Source organism: Eulemur rufifrons, chromosome 3 (assembly GCF_041146395.1).
Source record: "Eulemur rufifrons isolate Redbay chromosome 3, OSU_ERuf_1, whole genome shotgun sequence".
Classification (NCBI taxonomy): domain Eukaryota; kingdom Metazoa; phylum Chordata; class Mammalia; order Primates; family Lemuridae; genus Eulemur; species Eulemur rufifrons.
This window is the reverse complement of record NC_090985.1, coordinates 25,920,603-25,939,755: the sequence shown is the minus strand read 5'-3', so window position 1 is coordinate 25,939,755 and position 19,153 is coordinate 25,920,603. Positions and strand designations below refer to the sequence as shown.

Sequence of the window (19,153 nt, the reverse complement as noted above, 5' to 3'; positions counted from 1 at the left end):
ACACCCAAGTGCGGACGGTATCCTAGCCTGGCACCTTAGCAGTGCACCGGTGGCCTCGCAGGCAGCAAGGCCGTGCTGCGCTCCCTGCAGGCCCCACAGGCCTCAGGGCCGATGTGTAGGAGGGTCCTCAAAGACCACCTGCTGGACCCTGCACCACCAGTCACGGGCAAAGCCTGCAACGGCAGGACCACCCCCACACCTGCCCGTGGGGTGTGCAGAGCAAGTGGCACACACAGGACATGGGGGCACCCCGTGCCAAAGGGGAGCCCAACATGCTGGTGAGGGCAGGGCCAGGGGCGTAGCATGCAGTAAGGTGAACAGAAAGACGGAACACGGGGGACGTGGGCGTACAGTCACCACACGCTGAGCCCGCCTCAGGCCTGACTCTTCCCGTGGCTTGCAGAACCCTGGGGCGTGCGGCTCAGGGCCCCTCCCCAGGGCACCTTGTTCTTCTTCCCACCCAGGCCTCCAAGTGTCAGAGCCGGGGGCCAGGCACGGACACGGCCCCACACCTGCTCTCCCCACGCCAACCACCTAAGTCGCCTTGTCCAGCCTCGTGTCCTGAAATCCATGTGAAAGCCACCACCCCACGGTCATGTCCCCAGCCAGGACTGACTCCAGACCGGCCCTTCTACAGACCCCACAGCTCCACCTTGGGATGCAGCAGCAGCACAAGGTCAACTGTCCCACACAAACCCCTCCTGCAGCCCGCTCCCCTCACAGGGGTCCCCATCTCAGCTCATGTGACCCCCTCCTCCTCCTCCAGCCCAGCCTTTGGGTCATCCTGTCCATCTGTCCTCCCATTCCTTCCTGCAGCCCCCTGGCATACCACCTCTGCCAGTAGTTGGTTTAACATTCCGAAAAGAATGCAGAAGCAGAATGTGCCTGTCACCACGCTGCTCCCAGTTGTCCCTCCCTTCCCAGGGACACTGCTCGGCCCCATCATCCCCTCCCCTCCTCACAGGAACGCAGCACAGCCTCCTCACCCCTTCTTCTCCTCCCAGGGATGCTGCACAGCCTCCTGTCGCCACCCCACTCAGCACGGCACCACATGCATTCTGTGCACAGCATGCTGAGCAACCCACTAAGGAAAGGTCTGGCTATGCCACTGCACACCTCAGAGCTCACCCTTCATCCCACATTTCATCCTGGCCAGAGCCAAGGTCCCTCTAAGATGTTTCTGGCCCTCAGTCAGGGCCTCTGCTCCTCCGACCTTACCTCTGCAACCGCCCCTTTTGCTGGTTCCACTCCTGTCACACGGGTCTCTCTACCTTTCCTGACTGAGCCACACGACTCCCTGCCCTGATGCTTTGCTCGTATTATCCCAGAGTGACCCAGACAGACCCAATGGGATGCCCAGCCCTGGGCCACTGACAGCCAGAAACAGCAGCCAGTGCTCCTGCCTGGCCGGGCTCCAGCACCTGCCCCAGACAGGTCATGCCCCACTCCTGCTCAGGGCTGACCTCGCCCCTGACTCTCCCAGCCGTGGCAGGTGCTCCCACCCCTCCCACATCTTCCCGGAGCCGTCAGCGCGAGCACAGGGCAGCCTACTTCCTGTGCTGCGACACGTCAGGGTTTCCCTTTCCAGGCAGCATCTCAAACCCGTCCCCCTCACAAACTGTGATCACTGCGTAGGATCAAAGCAAACAAGGCCTCCTCACCCAGCCTGGCAGCCCCCCAGGCGTCAGATCACTTGCCAAGGCCTCCGTGGGAACAGGAGGTTGCCAACCAGCAAACCCAAGGGGGGGGTGATGAGGGGCAGAGGGAAGGGGACACCCCAGGCAAGGAAAGGGGCCAGAACGGAAGGGTGTTGGGAGTCTCCACCCTGTGCCTCACCACTCTGAGAGTCCTGACCCACAGCCCCCTTGCAGCCCAGGGGCCAGACCCCTGCCAGGAGCGAGCAGACTCTGGAGGGAAAACACAAGAAAGCAAAAGCTGGGGTGCGGCTGGAACAGAGCTTGGGAGAAAATTAGTGTTGTAAATTCTTCCATTAGAAAAGAGAAAAGAAGAAAACTGATGCCCTAAAAGTCCACCTAAAGAAGCTGGCAAATGACACACAAAGGAAGAAGAATGGACACAATAAAGCTAAGTATAATAATTAATAAAAATAGCAAACAGATCAACAACAGAAACGATCGCTACAACCAAAAAGCACTCTCTGAAAGCATCAAAAACTTGCAGAGCTCTACCTCGACAAGTCGAGAGAGAGGAAAACACGTACAAATGACCAGTGTCAAGAAGGAAAGAGGGGACTTCACAACAGATCAAACCCTAGAAGGATAAGAAGGAAACATTACAAATTACTTTATGCCAACAAACCTGACAACTAAGACGAAATAGAAAAATTCCTTAAAAGACATGAATTATCAAAACTGACTCAAAAAGAAATAGAAAACCTAAATAGCTCTATATGTAATGAAAGAATTCAATCTGTACTTAAAAACATTGCCCCAATGTACACATACAGATGACTTCACTATCAAATGACTGAAGAAAAAATACAGGGCCAGGTGTGGTGGCTCTCGCTTGTGATCCCAGCACTCTGGGAGGCCCAGGCAGGAGGATTGCTTGAGGCCAGGAGTTGAGACCTGCCTGAGCAACATAGTGAGACCCTGTTTCTACAAAATGTTTTAAATTAGCCTGGCGTGGTAGCATGCACCTGCAGTCCCAGCCACTTGGGAGGCTGATATGGGAGGATCACTTGGGCCCAGGAGTTAGAGGCTGCAGTGAGCTGTGATCAGGCCACTGCATTCCAGCCTGGGCGACAGAGCAAGATCCTGTCTCTCTTAAAATAAATAAATAAAAATTATAGCATACCTTTTTTAAAAAATAGAAATCTACAAGCTGACTCTAAGTTTATGCTAGCAAACAAAGGGGATGGGAGGAGCAGACAGTCTGAGCAGCACCCGAGGCAGCACTGGCTGGGCTGGGTGGACATCGTGGCCTGGGGTGGTGAAGGGCAGGGATGGCTCATGGCCACTGCCTGAGTGTCCACACTGGACAATGAGCCAGGGGAACTCCAGGGAACACTTGCTCCCCAAGAGGTCCACAAGGCCAGGCATCCCCCCGAGGTCTGAGCAACATCCCAGAGGCACTTTCACATTGACACCAGGAGCTCCTGCTGGCCCACGGATGCCCCTGTGAGGGGAGGGTGGCAGCAGGGCGGGGTACGGATCCCAGGAGAGCCTCACGGAGGCCCTGGCCAGGAGGCAGCACAGGCAGGAGTCCTCCTGGGACAGGTACCTCCAGTGAGGCAGAGAGTGGCAGGGAGCTGGGGGAGACCCCCACCCCACAGAGCCCAGCAAGGGCAGTAAAGGGACCGGGGCCAGCAGCACAGCCCTTAGTCCTGCACTCTCACTGTCAGAGTCAGGGTAGAGTAACAATAACAATTGTTATCATTGGTCATCCTTGATAACCAAGGTTGCAACCAGTTGTTGCAATAATGACAGCAAATAAAGCTGCCACTTCATGTCTCATTTCCTCACCCATCCTCACCGCCACTGTGCGAGGAGGGTCCTAATCCATCACCTAGGCTCACATGGCTGGGGGAACAAGCAGTTTACTGAGTGGAGGGGGCAGGGATGACCCCACCCCAGCCCTCCAGCAATACGTGGCACCTGTCCTGTGATCCAAGCACCCCAGCAAGGCCTATGCCAGTGAACCTGTGACCCACATCTAGCCCCAGACTGCTTTGGCAATGGGCCAAAGCTGACAACTCTAGCTCTGCACTGAGGAAGCCAGCCCCTCTCTCCATGTTCACAAGTGGAATACAAATGTGACGCTTGGAACCACAACACCCATTTTGTCACCATGAGAGAAACTGGCCTGAAGGTGAGTATGATGTTCCAACATAGCCAAGAGAAACCATGTGAACGAAAACCTTGATCAAATTGTACCTGAAGCCCTATGGCCACTGACATTTCATTTACAAAAGCCTAGATATCCCTATGAAGCCAGCTCTGCATGTTTTCTGATGCCTGCAGCTGAAAAGTGACACAGGTGCTACATAAATCAGGCCATCCCTGTCTCAGCACCCCTCTGAACAGCTTCACAGCTGCCCTGCTCAGCAGCCGCCTCATCTCCGGCCAGTGGGCACTGTTGCTACAGGTGGGCAGGTGACTGACGAGCCCTGTGGGGCATGCATGGTGGGCGTGTCAGCCAAGGCACATGTGCACTGACGGCCCTGCTTCAATCTGCCAGCGGTCCTGCACCGACCTGAACACCGAGACTTCCTCTCACTTGTCAGTATTTAAGATGCCACGTGGAGACACCTCAGCGTACCAGGTGTCTGCCTGGCACCCTCCCACATGCCCCTTGTGAGTACCGCGTGCTACAGACGAGGACACGAGGCTCTGGGTAATCCAGAAACTGCAGGTGGGAGCTGGAGAGCTGGAGTGGGTAGGGGCAGGGCCGCCCCATGCCCCAGGCTCCAGAACGTTCCACCTCAGCTCTAAGACAACACATTGCCCTTCCAGGCTGCAGCCTGCTGACCTTCCCAGAGCCAGCGGTCGGGTGGCGCTTCCTCCTCTGCCCTGTGCCCGGTGCCTGCAGCTCTCCGGTCCCCTTGCGGAAGGCTGAGCAGCAGTGACAGGGCTGCTCTTGCTTCCTTGTTCCTGCCTGCCCCGCCGCGGGGGCACTGCCCGTCCTGGTCCGGCACTGCCCCCAAGAATCATGCGCTGGCGACACCCAAGTAAATACACAAACAGTGCTGCAGGTGCAGAGAGCCCGAGGGCACCCCACAGTAGGTGCAGTGGCCAAGGCAGGCAAGCTGGCAAGGCCTGGAGTGACACAAAGGAGACACAGGCAAGACCTGGAAGCAGGGAGCAGAAAACAGAGTGTCACCGAGCCTGAGGCCGTGCGGTGCAGCAGGAGTGGGCCTGAGGGAGGGTGGCGGCCACCTTGGGCAGAGTCTCGGTTTGACTTCACTATGAGGGAGGCCGCTGGAGGCTCCTGGGCAGAGAGTGATGCCATCAGACCCATGTTTCTACAGATCACTTTGGCCTTTGCATAGAGAATCCACCATCAGGGGCAAGACCAGAGGTGGGGAGGCCAGCAGGAGGGGGGACTCAGGGACTCAGGGACAGGACCAGCAGCCTGGACCAGGTGGCTGCAGAGAAGAGGGTGAGAAGTGGTCAGGGACAGGACATCTCAAGAGGAGAGTGGACTGACCAGCCAATGACCAGCAAGAGTTGGGGGTTGGGTGCCTGCCTGGAGGTCCCTCCCTCGACCCAGGACTGTGAGAATGGAGGCCTCAGGCTGAGAGGGTGACCCCAGGGTGCAGTGGTCCGTCCCCTGTGGACAAGTCAGTCAACCAGGTGAGGCGAGGGTGGGGCCCCCTGGGGAGTCTGAGGCGCCACTGCAAAGGGACTCCAGGCTGTGGGACATACAAGACCACCAACGGAGGGGAGGTCAGAGGAGAAAGGAGGCTGGGCAAGGAGGAGGGGCTAGCCCAGGAGACTGACAGGAGCAGGCAGAGTAAAGGCAAAGGCCTGCAGAGCACAGCTGCACAGCCAGGGGAAACTTCCAGAAGGAGGGAGTCAACTCAGGGATACAAAGACAAATAACCTGATTAACACATGGGCAAAGGCTCTGAATAAACACTTCTTCCAAGAAGATAACAAATGGTCCCCAAGCACATGAAGAGGTGCTCGAGGTAATTAGCTGTTAGGGAAATGCAAATCAGACCACCATGAGCTGGCACTTCACACCCCCGGACAGCTAGAGTGAAAAGGACAGACAAGTGTGGCAAGGAGGCGGAGATATCAGAGCCCTCCCATAGCCTGGCGCAGGGAGTTCCGCACGAAGTTCCGAGTGACAAGTGGCTCCATGAGGCCGCCCTGCCGGAAGCCCCAGCTCCACAGAGAGGACAGGTGACAGTGCCAACAGACCTCAGCATCAGAGTCATCTCCGGGCTGATCACGTGTGTGAAGAAGCCTCCAGGTGGCCCAGCCCCAGCTGTCAAGTCCCCCAGGCTGAGAGTGGTCCTCACTGCGGCCCAGACAGCATGGCAGCAACACTGCACTCTGCACCTGCCATGCCCCTGACCCACCAACTCCACAGGCCTCTCAGCCTCATTGTCCTCGAGGTCCTGAGTCAGGCCAGCCCTGGGTGGCTTCTTCCCCCAGGATGCAGAGCTGAACTCCACGTCCAAACCGCCAGTGTCTCCCACGCTCAAGATGACGTGTGGACACCACCCCCACACCCTGGAGCAGTGGGCCTCTTCCCAGCTCTCTCTCGCTCTGCGGCCCCAAGAAAGCCCCTCTCCTCTGGGCCTCAGTTTCCCCACAAGTAAAATGAGAGACCTGGGTTCGGTCGGTCTCTGGGCCCTAGAGGCAGCTCTAGCAGTGAGCCGTGGGCCTTCCCACAATGACAGCTCACCAGGTGATCCGGGCGATTCCACAGCAGCCTGCTAACAGCACACGACTGGAGAAGGAGCTGGAGCGCACTTTCTCCTGCCCTCCCAGCTCCCAAGCAAACCCCGCGACTCTGTGTGTGCAGGCAGGCTCAGTCTCGGGCGCTCACCGGCTCTGTGGCCCTGCCCCGCAGTAGCCCTCTCTGCCCGGGTGTGTCTGCAGCTCGAGCTGTTAGGACTAAGCCCTTCAAAGAGCCGCCAATCCCGGGGCCTGGAATCTCTTGATCCAAGGCCTCCTGATCTCGCCTGTGAGGATTCTGACGTGCAAACCCCGGAGAGAAGGAAAGTGTTGCTCACGCAGAGCCAGCAGTCTGCCCCCCATCCTGCTGCTGCACCCGGGGAGGTGGGCCAGGCAGACCCTCGCACCACCTCCACCTGCACCCCTGCCTCAGGGCCGCCCCAACCTACCCCCAGCACAGCAAATCAGAGAACGTGGCCCATGGGAACAAGTCCAAAACCCCCAGGGAGGACAGTTCCTCTCTGTCACACACCAGGAGGGGTAAGTTGGCCCCCCCACGCCTCTCTCCAGACCGCAATGGCCTCCAGGTGGAAGGAAATAGAGCCCAGCCAACTTCACAATTGCCCAAGCTGTGCCAACCAGGAAAGGTGAGGGGTCGGGGTCAGGGTCGGGGGAGGAGAGGAAGTGGATGGGAAGGAATGACAACGGGGCCCATCCTCCCACCTACCGTCCTGCAGGACCAGGCCACACAGCATCCAATGGGGTGGGGAAGACAATAGCTCTGAGAAGACAGGTAGAGACCTGGCCATCCCTGTGGATCACTGAGTAGGCGCCACCCCCACCAGCACCTGGCCTCCGTGGTCAGATTCCTCATGGCACACACCTGTGAGGCAGGTGGGCGAGCCCCCTTACCATGAAGGGAGGAGGAACTGCTTCCCGGTCCACAGTGGGGACACCAAACCACACCCCTCCACCCACACCCACTGCCCACCTACCTGCGCCCAGTGCCGGTGTCTGGGCCCCACAGGACATCCTGCAGATCAATGTACTCAGCTGCACGGCCTGTCAGAGCACTGGCTCCTCACCGCCCTGGGCCCCCGGCATGCCAGCCGGACCTCCAGATGCTGCCTGTGGCCACCACACCCCTCCACTCGGGTCAACTGGGGCAGCTCAGTGGTGGCTCCCTGGGAACCTGCTGCATCCCAGACCCTGTGCCTGAGCAAGGCCAGAGCCCACAGCCTCATTCACAGACAGGAGCTCTGAGAAGCAGGGCGGGGAGAACTTGTTGTAGCCGCCCAACCCACCCAGGTGGGGCAGCATCCAAACCCGGCCACAGGCTCTGAAGCCTCCATGTGGCCTTGGCTGCTAGTGGGCCCTGCACCTGCCCCAGGCTGCAGCCCAGCCCTTCTCTGCCCAGGGGTGCTTGGCCCTGGCCAGCCCTGCAGTGGGCTCCTGGCTCTTCCTGAGCCCTGCAACACCATCACTTCCTCCTTGAAGCCCCGTCCCGTTTGGCCTCAGAGCACATCCTTTTCTGGTCCTCCTCCCACCTGCCTGGTGGCTTCTTCTCAGCCTCCCCCATTGGCCCATCCCTACTCCAACCATGACATAAGACCCTGGCCCCGTCCCAGCAGTGAGGCCAGGGTGGGCCTTGCCCACACTCCCTAACCATAGCTTGGACCCTGGTCCCCAGGCTCTTGTGTCCTCCCTGCTCTCGTCAGGTGGCAGCAGCCAGGCAGTGTGCTTTCCCTTCGAGGCTTCCCCCACACCTGGGACCCTGGCTCCAGGGCCACCCAGGCACCTGAGTGGGCTCCTCCCCATCAGGCAGCATTAGGAACAAGGTTCTGAGTGCAGACAGGCAGTGAGGCAGGAACAGGCAAGAATGGAGGGGAGGGAGAGCAGAAGGGCCTGGGTGGGGGCCAGGTCAGTGAGGGCCGAGCTTGACTAGAAGATCTGAGAATGCGCATGTGGGGGGTGTGGAAGACAACGCAGTCGGAACTCCAGCGAGCCTGCCCACCACCCACTTCAGTATTGACCCTTTGGGGTGCCAGGAAGCGCCACTCTGAGCTCTGAAGCTGCTGTTTCCATAGCAATGGAGAATCCCACCAGGAGAGAAAGGTGGCAGGAGTGGTCCCCACCAGGTCAGAAACACTGGAAAAGGACCACCAAGGCCTGGGCCAGCAAAGATCTCAGACTGCACGGGAAGCAGTGCCTCCCCCACCACTCGGTCCCGTGGGGGTCTGACTGTCACTGGGGACTTGACAGTGTTATGAGAGGCAGCAAGTGTGGCCCAAGAGAGGCTCAGCCCTGCACGAGCCCCCACACCCACTCAGAGGAGCTGGCCAACCCGAAGCATCAGGACTGCAGCTGACAGACCTGGGGCCCTGCGAGCCAGCACAGGGGCACCCCTCCACCAGCCCGGGAAGAGCCCCTGCCTCCCACGAACGCAGGCTGATCTAGAGCAAGGGTAGACCGGGCTGTGCTCAGGCCCAACTCCAGCCAGCTCCTTCGCTGATGTACCCTGGGCCCCTGGGCAACCTACAGGCCACTTGGAACCGAAGCCTTGTCAACTGTGGACACGTGGCCGCAGCGCCTGCCCCAGGCACAGCTCCAATGCTGAGGATGTTGCACAGGGGCCCTGCCCCCTTGGAGCCACTGGGGTTACCAGCCCTTCTTTCAGCTGCTGCTCCCTAAGGGCTGACGCTGGGCCTCTGTGAGCCCAAAGCGCACAGTCCCTACTGCCTCTGAGCCTCGTCCATGGGATCTGCAACTCGGCCACCACCCTCTACCCTGGGGCCCGTGATGGGGAGGTCTGGGGCAAGGTCCACTCAGGGGGCTGACAGACACCACCGAGTCACACCTGCCTCACATAAGATGAGAAAAACAGGCTCAGCCTCATGAGGCTTTTGTAAAGCAGAATTTATTCAATTTGGAGGACGATCCTCTCCCCTGAGGTCAGCCCCCTCCTGCTCCTGCAGGACGGAACTGTCTTTTCCTTTATAAAATGATGGCCATAGTGGACGGTAGTGTTCTTTTGTCTTTTTTCTTTTTCCTAAGTCCTTACTTGGCCAAAACAAAGCTGATGACTCTGTGAATGTGCAGAAAATATAGAGTTGCCAACCCCATGTTAGTCTCAAAAGTTATTTTTAAAATGTTAACAATCCATGATATGCATACCTCAAATGGAGTCATGGAAGGTTCTGGAAGGCCGTGACAAGCAGGCTGGGCCTGCAGCCTGGGCAGGAGCCAGTCACGTCAGGAGGGGCAGGAAAGCACTAAGGTGACAGGAAGGGAGGGGAGTGAGCTGCTGTGGGGACACGGGCCCCCAGACGAGGCTGTGGTCAGCATGGGAGCCCCCGTCCTCTGAAGCCCACGATGGGTGACATCATTCTTCAGCTAACCAGGCCAAGCAGCCCAGCACACACAGGAGGGCCAGGATCCGGAAGTGCCCACCCACCTGACCCCAGGGACCCAGCCCGGGGAACAGGCAGCGACGCGAAGATTTAAACACAGCAACGTCCCTGGAACTCTGCTCGTAACACTGAGAAAGTGGAGAGAGCCCGCCCAGAGTCCCGCTTACACAGATCGCATGAGTTCAACAGCGTCCTCTGCGCCGCTGAAGAGCGTGTTTTCAAAAAGCATCTAATGAGGACATGCACACCACACAACCCAAGTGCAACGAGCGGGCTCGGGAGCGCCAGCCCCTGCAATACGACTCCGAAACGTGCGAGGATTTGAGCACAGGCTGGCTGGGAACACCAGCACGTCAGCAGTGGTTCCTCAGGCATCCTGTGTGTCCAAATTGCCTGTGATGAGCACTTGTTACTCTCAAATCAGAAAACAATAAAATTTTTCAAAAAAAAAACTAAAAAGAAAAATGAGGAACAGAATTGCACGTAACATCTGCAAAGGGTGCTCTGCACCTGGAGCCCAGGGCCCTCTCAGCAGGGCATCCACGAGTTCTGCGTGAAGCTGCGGGGAAGAGGCACAGAGAGCCTGGTGCCCTCACCGCAGCCGCAGCCCTCACAGCCTTCCCCTTCTCAGCTCTGGCCCTTTCAGGGCATGAGGCTGGGGTGGCCACCAGCTCAGCCCAGTAGGGTACAGGGCAGGTGGCAGAGGGTGGACTCAAGGACCAGACATCTCTAGGACCCCAGGGCTGGTTGGGACCCTTGGGGCTGAAGACATCCCATGTCACTGCAGAGCAGGACACAGGCCGGGCCGGGTGCAGAGAGGTTGGGGCAATGAGTGCGGCGGGGTCTGGCTGGAAGGGCAAAGGCCTGCCAACATCCCTTCAGAGCCCAGAGTGCCGACAACCCCAACCAACACGCCAGGCTCAAGGCGTCATTTCCCCATAGAGGCTCCCTTCTCCCCGGCCCAGCCAGGCTCGGCTCAGCAGACAGCACCTGAGCCACCTTGCTTTCTCCTGCGGGGCCCACAGCCCATCCCAGGCCAGCCTATCGGGGGCAGGCCTCTGGAAAGCCCGGAGACCCCACCAAGGCTCAGTTCCTGAGAGGCAGAATCAGAACCTGAACACCCCACTCCAAGGCAGCCTGCAGTTTTGCAAATGGCACGTCTGTGTCACGGCGTGTCCGCAAGTGGGGGCACAGGGGTGAGGGCCCCTCATCGAGGCTGGGGTGAGGTGGAGAACCGCTTGCGGAGTGTTGGTGGAACGAAGTGTGTCTGAGCGGGTGCATACACCACCACCTGAGCACACACGTGCCTGTATCTCTGGGGCGTCCACAGGCACACCTGGGCTTCTATGTGGGGGCAGGGTACACCTGTGTGCTCCAAGGAGAGGTGACCCATGGGGCTATGTGGATAGATCCAGTGTGCAAGTGTTCACAGGACCCCCTCGTACCCATGTGGCACCACCCATAGGCACGGAGATGCAGCAGCCCACACACTCACAAGCTGTCCCGAAGCTCCTGCGTGTCACTTGGTGTCCCCAGGGACCGCAGGCTCCGCTCCAAGGAGGTCACTGGCAGAGAGAAGAGGGACAGGTGTGAGGAGCTGATGGAGCCTCCTTGCTGCGGCAGCTCTACACAGTGGCCCACCACAGCACAGGCAGGCTGGGGCTGGGGCCAGGGACAGGGCAGACCACCTAAGTGGCCTGGAGGCCAGAGCCTGGTGGGGACCTCCCTGCTCCCAGCAGAAGGCTACTCCAGCCAGGACCCACCCCCCAGACAGCCTGGGACAGGACCGCAGGCTTCTGCCTTCCATTTCCCCCATCCCCTGTCCTCCCTGCTCTGCTAGGCACCTGGGTGTGGCTCTTGTCCCCTGAACCCTAGCCTCAGTGACCTCTATTGCCAGCCCTGCCAGCCTGAGGGAACCTGGGATATGCTCCTTTTGTCAATTGGGTCTCATCTGGATCACACAGAGGGTGTGTGCTGAGCCAGGGAAAAGGGGACAGGAAGGAGCTGGGGGCTCCTGCTGTGTGGCTGGGCAGTGGGCAGGGGGTTGGGGGACCAGGAGCCACAGCCCAGGGCCCTGCCCAGGTCCTAGCTCCCTCCTATCCCTGAAAACCTGGGACTGAACCACAGGATGGCCCAAGGAAGGAAAAGGCCACACGCCAGGACTGCCACCTCCAATGTCACCTCAGCAGTGGTCCAGGGCACCCAGGGGGAAGGGGCAAGCCTGGGCCAGGTACAGACTCACCGCTGGAGTTGATTCGGAAGACGTTGGCCGACGTCTCCTGGAACAGCTGCTGGAGGTCGCGAGGATCGACCTGGGTGGCTGGAAAACAAGGAAGACGGGAGAACACACACTGACCGTGCTGCCTGCGGCCCAGCTACACTGCCGCTCTGCGCAGGCCCCACAGGTGGGGACCCTGAGCCCCTCCCCTGCCTCCCAGGCTCGCCCCGTTGGGGGTCAGGCAGCAGGTTGGGGACGGACCCGCACCTGCCCTCGCAGCACATACGGCCAGAAGAGAGAGGAAAGCAGTGAGAGCAGCTGAGCACCGAGTGCCCCAGCACTTCCGCTCCCGGGCACACACAGCAGGAGAAGCGAGAAGGACTGTCCACACGAAACCTGCACGCGGGTGCCCAGACAGCATCCGCCACGGGAGCCCAAACGTGCCAGCAACTGACGAAGTAATAACACAAAGTGGTCCAGCCACACAGGGGCCTATCGTGCAGCAATAGAAAGGAACCAAATACTGACTCACGCTGCAATGTGGATGAACCCTGAACACACTATGCCAAGTGAAAGAAGCCAGTCGCTAAAGTCCACAAATCGTTTGAGTCCATTCATATAAAATGTCGAGAACAGACAAACCCAGAGAGAGAGTAGCAGTGGCCAGGTAGATTAGCGGTAGGAACAGGGAGTGATACTAAAAGATCACTAAGATGGTGAATTTCATGTTATGTGAATTTTACCTCAATTTTTAAAAACCACACAGAACACTGTAGGGACAGCAAGTCCTGGCGAGGGGAGTCCAGTGCAGGGGGGACACCAGGAGAGTGGACAGGCACTCAGGATCCTCGCAGGCAACGGAGCTCAACATATACAACACGGCACATCTCAAGCATCGTGCCAGGCACCAGCGCGAACGGGACGAGGTGTCAGACCAGACAAGAGCAAGCCATGCTGGGAACCTCAGGGAGAGGGCCCTGCGCTATGCCTGGACGGGGCTGTGGGCCGCAGTGGCACACAAAGTTGTCAAAGCACTAGGAATGACATGCTTAGGAACTGGGCACTTCCTCATACATAAATGACACCTCAACAGAACGACAGAAGGCAACTAACCAAGTGCTCAGAGGGAAGCGCACTGAGGGTTGGGCGTCCTCTGAAAGGCGTGCCCGGTGCAGGACAGGTGTGCAGCCAGACAAGTCACCGAACCAGGGAATGAAGTTTTAGGGCAGAGTCTAGCCGGTGAACACATGGGTGGTCACTGTGCAATTCATTCCATTTTTTCTGTGTATTTGACATTTTTCTTAATAAAATGTAAGAATAAAAGAACACAGTGTGAGGTCTGCAAAGGGGGTGAGGGGACTGGGAGATGCCAGGGGTGCCAGGGGGACTCTCCAAACATTAATCCTGTCTGAGTCGGCTGAGGAGGCCCAGCACGGAGGGACACGTCGCCTGCCTGGGCTGGGTACTGGCTTCTCACCATGACGAGGACCCCCCAAGCCCAGCTCTGCTCAGCATCACTGCACTGGCAAGCCAGTGACAGGGCCCAGCCCGACTCCCGTGAGCAGGCCGGCCTGTCCCACTGGTGCTCTGGGCTCCTCTGGGCTCACAGGCAAGCCCCAGCCCCTTAAGCACTTTCTATCCAGCTGCCTCTGCCCCCAACCCCCGGCCTCTGGGTCTGGCGGCCACACTCACGGCCCCTGGGGAAGGGAGGGTCCCCTGTGCTGTCCAGGAGGGAGGCCAACCCAGCTCAACGCCTCTGGCCTGGCTAGCAGCATCCTGCTGCCTGGCATTCACTGTCCCCAGCAGCTCTGGGGCTGCCAAGATGATGTCACTAAGGCCTAGGCCTAGGATGGTTTCAGCCAGGGCAGCAGTCACAGCAGCGAAGACAACAAAGGTTAGGATGGGACGAGCTACGCCTGTGGTGTGAGGGCTCCTGGCTGAGGCCCCAGGCATGAGCATGACTCTACCCGTCTACAGAGGAGGAAGCTGAGGCTCAGAGGGCAGAGGACTTGCCCAAGGTCACATGACCTGCCCAAGGTCACGCCACCAGTAAGTGGTGGGTTCTGAGCTCTGAGCTCCGGAAGAAATACATCAACTGCCCAGTCCTATGGGGCTGCCCCTTACCCTTGCTCATGTGTCATGGCCAACTGCCACAGCCACAAGGAAGGATGGGCCCCGGAGGCTCACACTGGCCCCAGGAGGGGCCACACATCACTGGTGTGATGCTCTCACAAGAACTCGACTCAAGGCTGAAAGAGAAAAGGCACCAGAGCTGTCCTGCACAGAGAAGTCTCCTAGGAGGCGGCAGAACCCAGTGTTGGCAGGACCTGTTCCTCATTGCCACCCTGCGCTACCTGCGCCAGGTCCAACACTGCAGGGCACTGGCTCACAGCTGAGGGAATCCCATGGCTTGCCCTGCCAGCCCTCCACACCACCCCTGCCCTGCCCCCAGGGCCTGAATGGGGTCAGGTGTCACTCCCCAGACTTCACAGGCAATCAACAGGTACGCGCTGATGACGAGTGATCATGATGACAACACTCAGACAAGCGAGAGCTGAGCCAGAGGCAGACGCTGCCCGAACACCAGGCAGACCATGCACAGGACCATCAAGCTGAGCCAGTGGGCGAGAGGGCCCTGAGGAGTCCTGTGCAGGTCCAAGCCCTCCAACATCCTCACACCACAGGGGCAGGGAGATCACCAGCAGGTCCCACCATTTTCCTGCCGAGGCACCTCCATGTGTCGAAGAAGTTGTGATGGGGGCCGGTCCTCACCTCTGGCCTGGTTCAGTTCCCTCCTTCTGTCATCCCACCCCTACACCACCCTGCCTTCCCCCCAAAAAGTGCCTGCTCCTTCATTAAGAACCCACTGGGGACCCCCACTCAACTCCCGGAAGGAGCTGAGGCCCCAGGCTCCCAGCACACGGAAGACACACCACAGCCCTCGCTGCCTTCTCTAGGAGCCGAGCTCAGTGGGCCCTCACGAGGCCCCTGTGGCTGGCACTGTGCAGGAACAGGCACCCTATCTCCCTGTCCCTTCTCCAAAGACCCCGGCCTGGGACAGACTCTCCCTGCAGCTCCTGTGCCCTCAGGCGCTCTCACACATCTCTCCCCAGCTCACACCAGACGCTGCCCTCTGACCCAGGGCCAGGCTGCCTGGTGATGGGATGACTAGCCCCACATGGGACGCATCTTTCTGAAGCACAGAAAGCTCTTAAAAACTGGCTGATTGGTTTTGGAGACCAGTCTAGGGTGGAGGCAGCTGAGGCCCAGAGAAGCTGGGCAACTGGCCCCAGGTCACCCAGCTAGGAAGGGGCAGAGGTGGGACAGGAAGCTGGTCCTTCACAAAGGGAAGGGCTACACCCTGCAGGCAGAGAGAGGCTACTCTGTCTGAGTGGGATGCCAGGGAAACCAGAGGCAGACGCGCAGCAGCAGGGCCCCAGGGTGGGGCTGGAAGAACACCTGGCTCAGACAAGGAGCAGAGGTCAGGGCCAGATCCTGCTGCCTTCAGAAAGTCAAGGCCAAGGCCTGGTCACGGGGCCTGGGGCAAGAGGTGGGGTCTGGCCCGGCAGCTGTCTGGGGCCCACGGCTCTTCGGGCTCCCCCAAACCCTGCTCCACAGCCAGAATCACTGCACAGCCCTTTCGGGGGAGGAGGGGTGAGGCATGCAGGCCTCTGTTGGGCGTGCTCCTTGTTGGCCGGGCTGGGCTGCCCTGAGAAGTGCTGTCCAGGCCCAGCTCTGGTTCCCGAGCTATTGGCCAGATGCCAAGGCTCTAATGCAGAGTCCCCCAACAGGCACCCCGTGGAGGCCCTGCCTCGAGATGAAAGCAGCGGGTGTATGGCCGGGCAACAGCAGCGGGTGCAGCCCAGCTATTTCTGACTCCACTGTGGAGTTTGGTAAACACCTAGAGCCACCGTGGGTGAGTAAGGAAACCAGGGCTGGGGGGCTGGTGCCATGGTGAGAGGCTGTTAGCTGGCTGCCTGCGGAGTTTAGGCCCATCTACAGGAGAGGCGGGGAGAGGCAGGAGGGTATGTCAAATGTTCCAGATGAAGATGGAAGCAGCTAAGTTCCAGGCACAGGAGCAAGAACAACTGCTGAGTGCATCCCCGGACTGCCTCTGTTCGCTCCAGGGAAATCTGTGAAAGGGGCCTGTGAAGAGGCCACAAGGGAGCATGGGCTGAGGCCGCCTGGGCACTACAAACTGGGGGACTGCCCCTGTCTCCCCAAGCTCCAATCTCTCCTCTTCCCACCTGGCCGCCCAGGTGTGGACATTTCCCAGCCTCCCTTGCAGCCAAGGGGGACCACATAACCAAATTCTCACCCCTGAAATTGAGAAGTGAAGTGTACAGGGTCCTCCTCTTATGTTCTTAACAGGAAACTACCAGCCCAGGCCTGCCCCCACCCCTCTTCGGGCTGGGATGCAATGGGTGTGTCTCCACTTCAACCCTGGGGGAGCGTAGAGCACCAAGCTGAAGGTGCCTGGGTCCCCGAGTGACCCTGTGGGAACAGAGCTGCCCTCGCAGCTCAATCTAGCTGGACTGCTGGATAAGAGAGAAGAATGTCCATCTTCTTTGGGGGTCTCTGTTATAACAGCATAACCTCTTCTTTACCTAATTCTCAGGCACACTAGCATTAACTAAGGGCTGGAAACATAGCAAACCTCCTATTTAAGCAAAGGTCAGTGTCAAGAGTCATAGCAGGAGAGATAGGTTAATTCTGGAACTAGTCAACCTTCCTGCTGCCTCATGTCCCCCCAGATCACACAACCAATGGTGGTCATTCTCTGATAGGGGTGGGCGGGCAGGGATTCAGGGACTAGACAGATGCTACCTGAGCCTCCGCATTCAGTGCAAGTGGCAGGTGAAAACTAAAGGGGGGCTGAGGATGGTGCCCAGGTGTCTGGTCCAAGAAATCAGGTGGAAGGTGGGCTGCTCACCTAACAGGAAAGGAAGGAGAAAGGCCTGGAAAGATGAGGAGTTCAGGCTGGGGCAGCAGAGCAGAGGCCTGTGCAGCTGCTGAGCACACAGAGTGATTCACAGGTCAATCAACTGATCCAGAAACAGGAATTTTGGAGTTAATGATATATAGAAATTAAGACCAAAAAAATAAGATAAATTCTGCTGAAATAATAATGCATAGCATTAGGGAGACTTCAACTTCCGTATACAGCTAAAAATTGGATAAAACAGCAGAAACAATTTTTTGAAAATGTACAACATTCAGTGCAGTATTATAATCCTGAGAGAATGAGGAAAAATGAGCTAAGCCCTAAAATCACCCCAGCTTTTTCCTGCAAGCAACTCCAGACTGATGAGCCAAGAGGAAGCAGAACAGATCCCCAGCAGTCTCACTGAGTTTAGGAGGTCGGCACTGGAGTTTGAGGCAGATGCTGGGGAGGAAGGAGCTGGACAGAGTAGGAGCTCCAGAGATCTGCAAGAGGCCTTGGCCTCTAGCCAAGTACAAACCTGTGCTTGCACAGGGAGAAACCCCACTTGGCCAAGGGAAAACAACTCTGAAGAAATAGTAATTCCCAGGGAGCTGGAAGCCAAACAATACTTGACCTCACACAGGGCCAGGAATCATTTCAGTTCACGCTGCAAGAAGGAAAGAGACCTCACTGAACACACAGGGAAGCTGGCAGTGACTGCAGAAGGATCATCCCTTAGAACTGGGGCTAAATTAGTGTTATAGTAAAGGCCACTCTATGGTCACCCTAAAAGATTTTAAAAACAAGCCTTGAAAAAAATCAAAGTGACCCACAAGTTACTGAACTGCCCCCTAGAACAAAGTCCAATCCTCTTCAAAGAAAAACAACCAAATCTAGCACTAAAGGATACAAAATTCACAATTAAAAATTGCTAGACATATGCAGAAGTGAAACAACGTGACTCATAACCATGAGAAAAATCAGTCGATAGAAACAGACCCAGAAATGGCAGCAAGATGGTGACATTAACAGAGAAGAACACCAACTAGCTATTACAAATACTAAAACAGCAGTTATAAACCTGCTCAAGGGTGTGAAGGAAAACACACACTAAGTGAAGAGAGAAACAGACGATGGGGGAAAGACCTAAACAGGGCTTCTAAGGATGAAAAATAAAGTATTTGAAGTGAACATTTCACTGCTTGGAAATAAGAGTTGAATAGACACTGCAGAATAAGGCACCAGGAAACTTGACAACAAATAAAAGAAAGTAAGCAAAATGAAACAGAGAAAAAGGACAGCCCACAGAGCCCCAGGGACCCAGGGCAACACCGAGCAGTCTGACGCATGCAGACAGACAGAGGCGGAAGGAGAGGCGAGAGAAGGGCATGCAATCAATCATCAATCAACAAGAATGTCGAGAAATCATGGCAAAAAGTATCCAAATTTTATGAAACTATAAACTGAGAAACCCAAGAATTTCAATCCAAGCAGAATAAGTATTTTAAAAAACCCAAAACACATTATAGTCAAATTGCAGAAATCCAGTGATAAAGAAACTTTAAAAGGGGCCAAAGGAAGAGCTGCACCCTACAGAAGAACAAAATGTAGGAAGGACTTCATCCTTTCATCAGAAACCATGGAGGACATAAGACAATGGAATGATACTTTTAAAGTGCTTTAAAGAAAAAAAACTTTCAACTAGAATTCTATACCCAGTGGAAATATACTTCAAAAATAGAGGCAGAAGATTTATTTTCAACATACAAAAGCTGAAAGAATCTGTTCCAACCAGATGTGCATGACAAGAAATGGTAAAAGAAGTTATTCAGGTCGAAAGTAACAACGAAAAGAAATCTGGATCCACACAAAGAATTAAGGAGTGCCAGAATGGTAAACATGAAGGAAAATTAAAAGGACATTTTTCTTGTCATTTATTTAAAAAAAAAAGCAACTGTTAAAGCAAAATCGATGACTTGTGTTGTTAGTGATAACGAGGTGTTAATGACATTTGTAGGCAGGAGTGTATGGAAACAGTGACAAAGAGGATGGAGAGGGGAGATGGAAGTATACCCCTGGAAGGTCTGTACAGTTATGTGAGATGATAGAATATTATTTTAAGGTAGGCTGTGAAAAGTTAATGATATATATTGTAAACTCTAAAGCAACCACTAAAATAACAAAACCAATAGGAATAGCTAATAAGCCAATAGGGGAGGTAAAATGGAAG

General features: G+C 56.8%; 1 protein-coding gene across 2 annotated transcripts in view; it reads right to left on the bottom strand.

The window, feature by feature from the left end:
- TSNARE1 (t-SNARE domain containing 1) overlaps positions 1-19,153 on the bottom strand; it is a 115,919-nt gene that overhangs the window by 79,243 nt on the left and 17,523 nt on the right. For both annotated transcript variants that reach the window (XM_069465939.1, XM_069465938.1), the window contains exons 4-5: positions 12,024-12,101; positions 11,277-11,346 (exon numbers count right to left, since the gene is read on the bottom strand). In XM_069465939.1, coding sequence (XP_069322040.1) covers positions 11,277-11,346; positions 12,024-12,101 — 148 coding nt within the window. The remainder of the gene's footprint in view (positions 1-11,276; positions 11,347-12,023; positions 12,102-19,153) is intronic.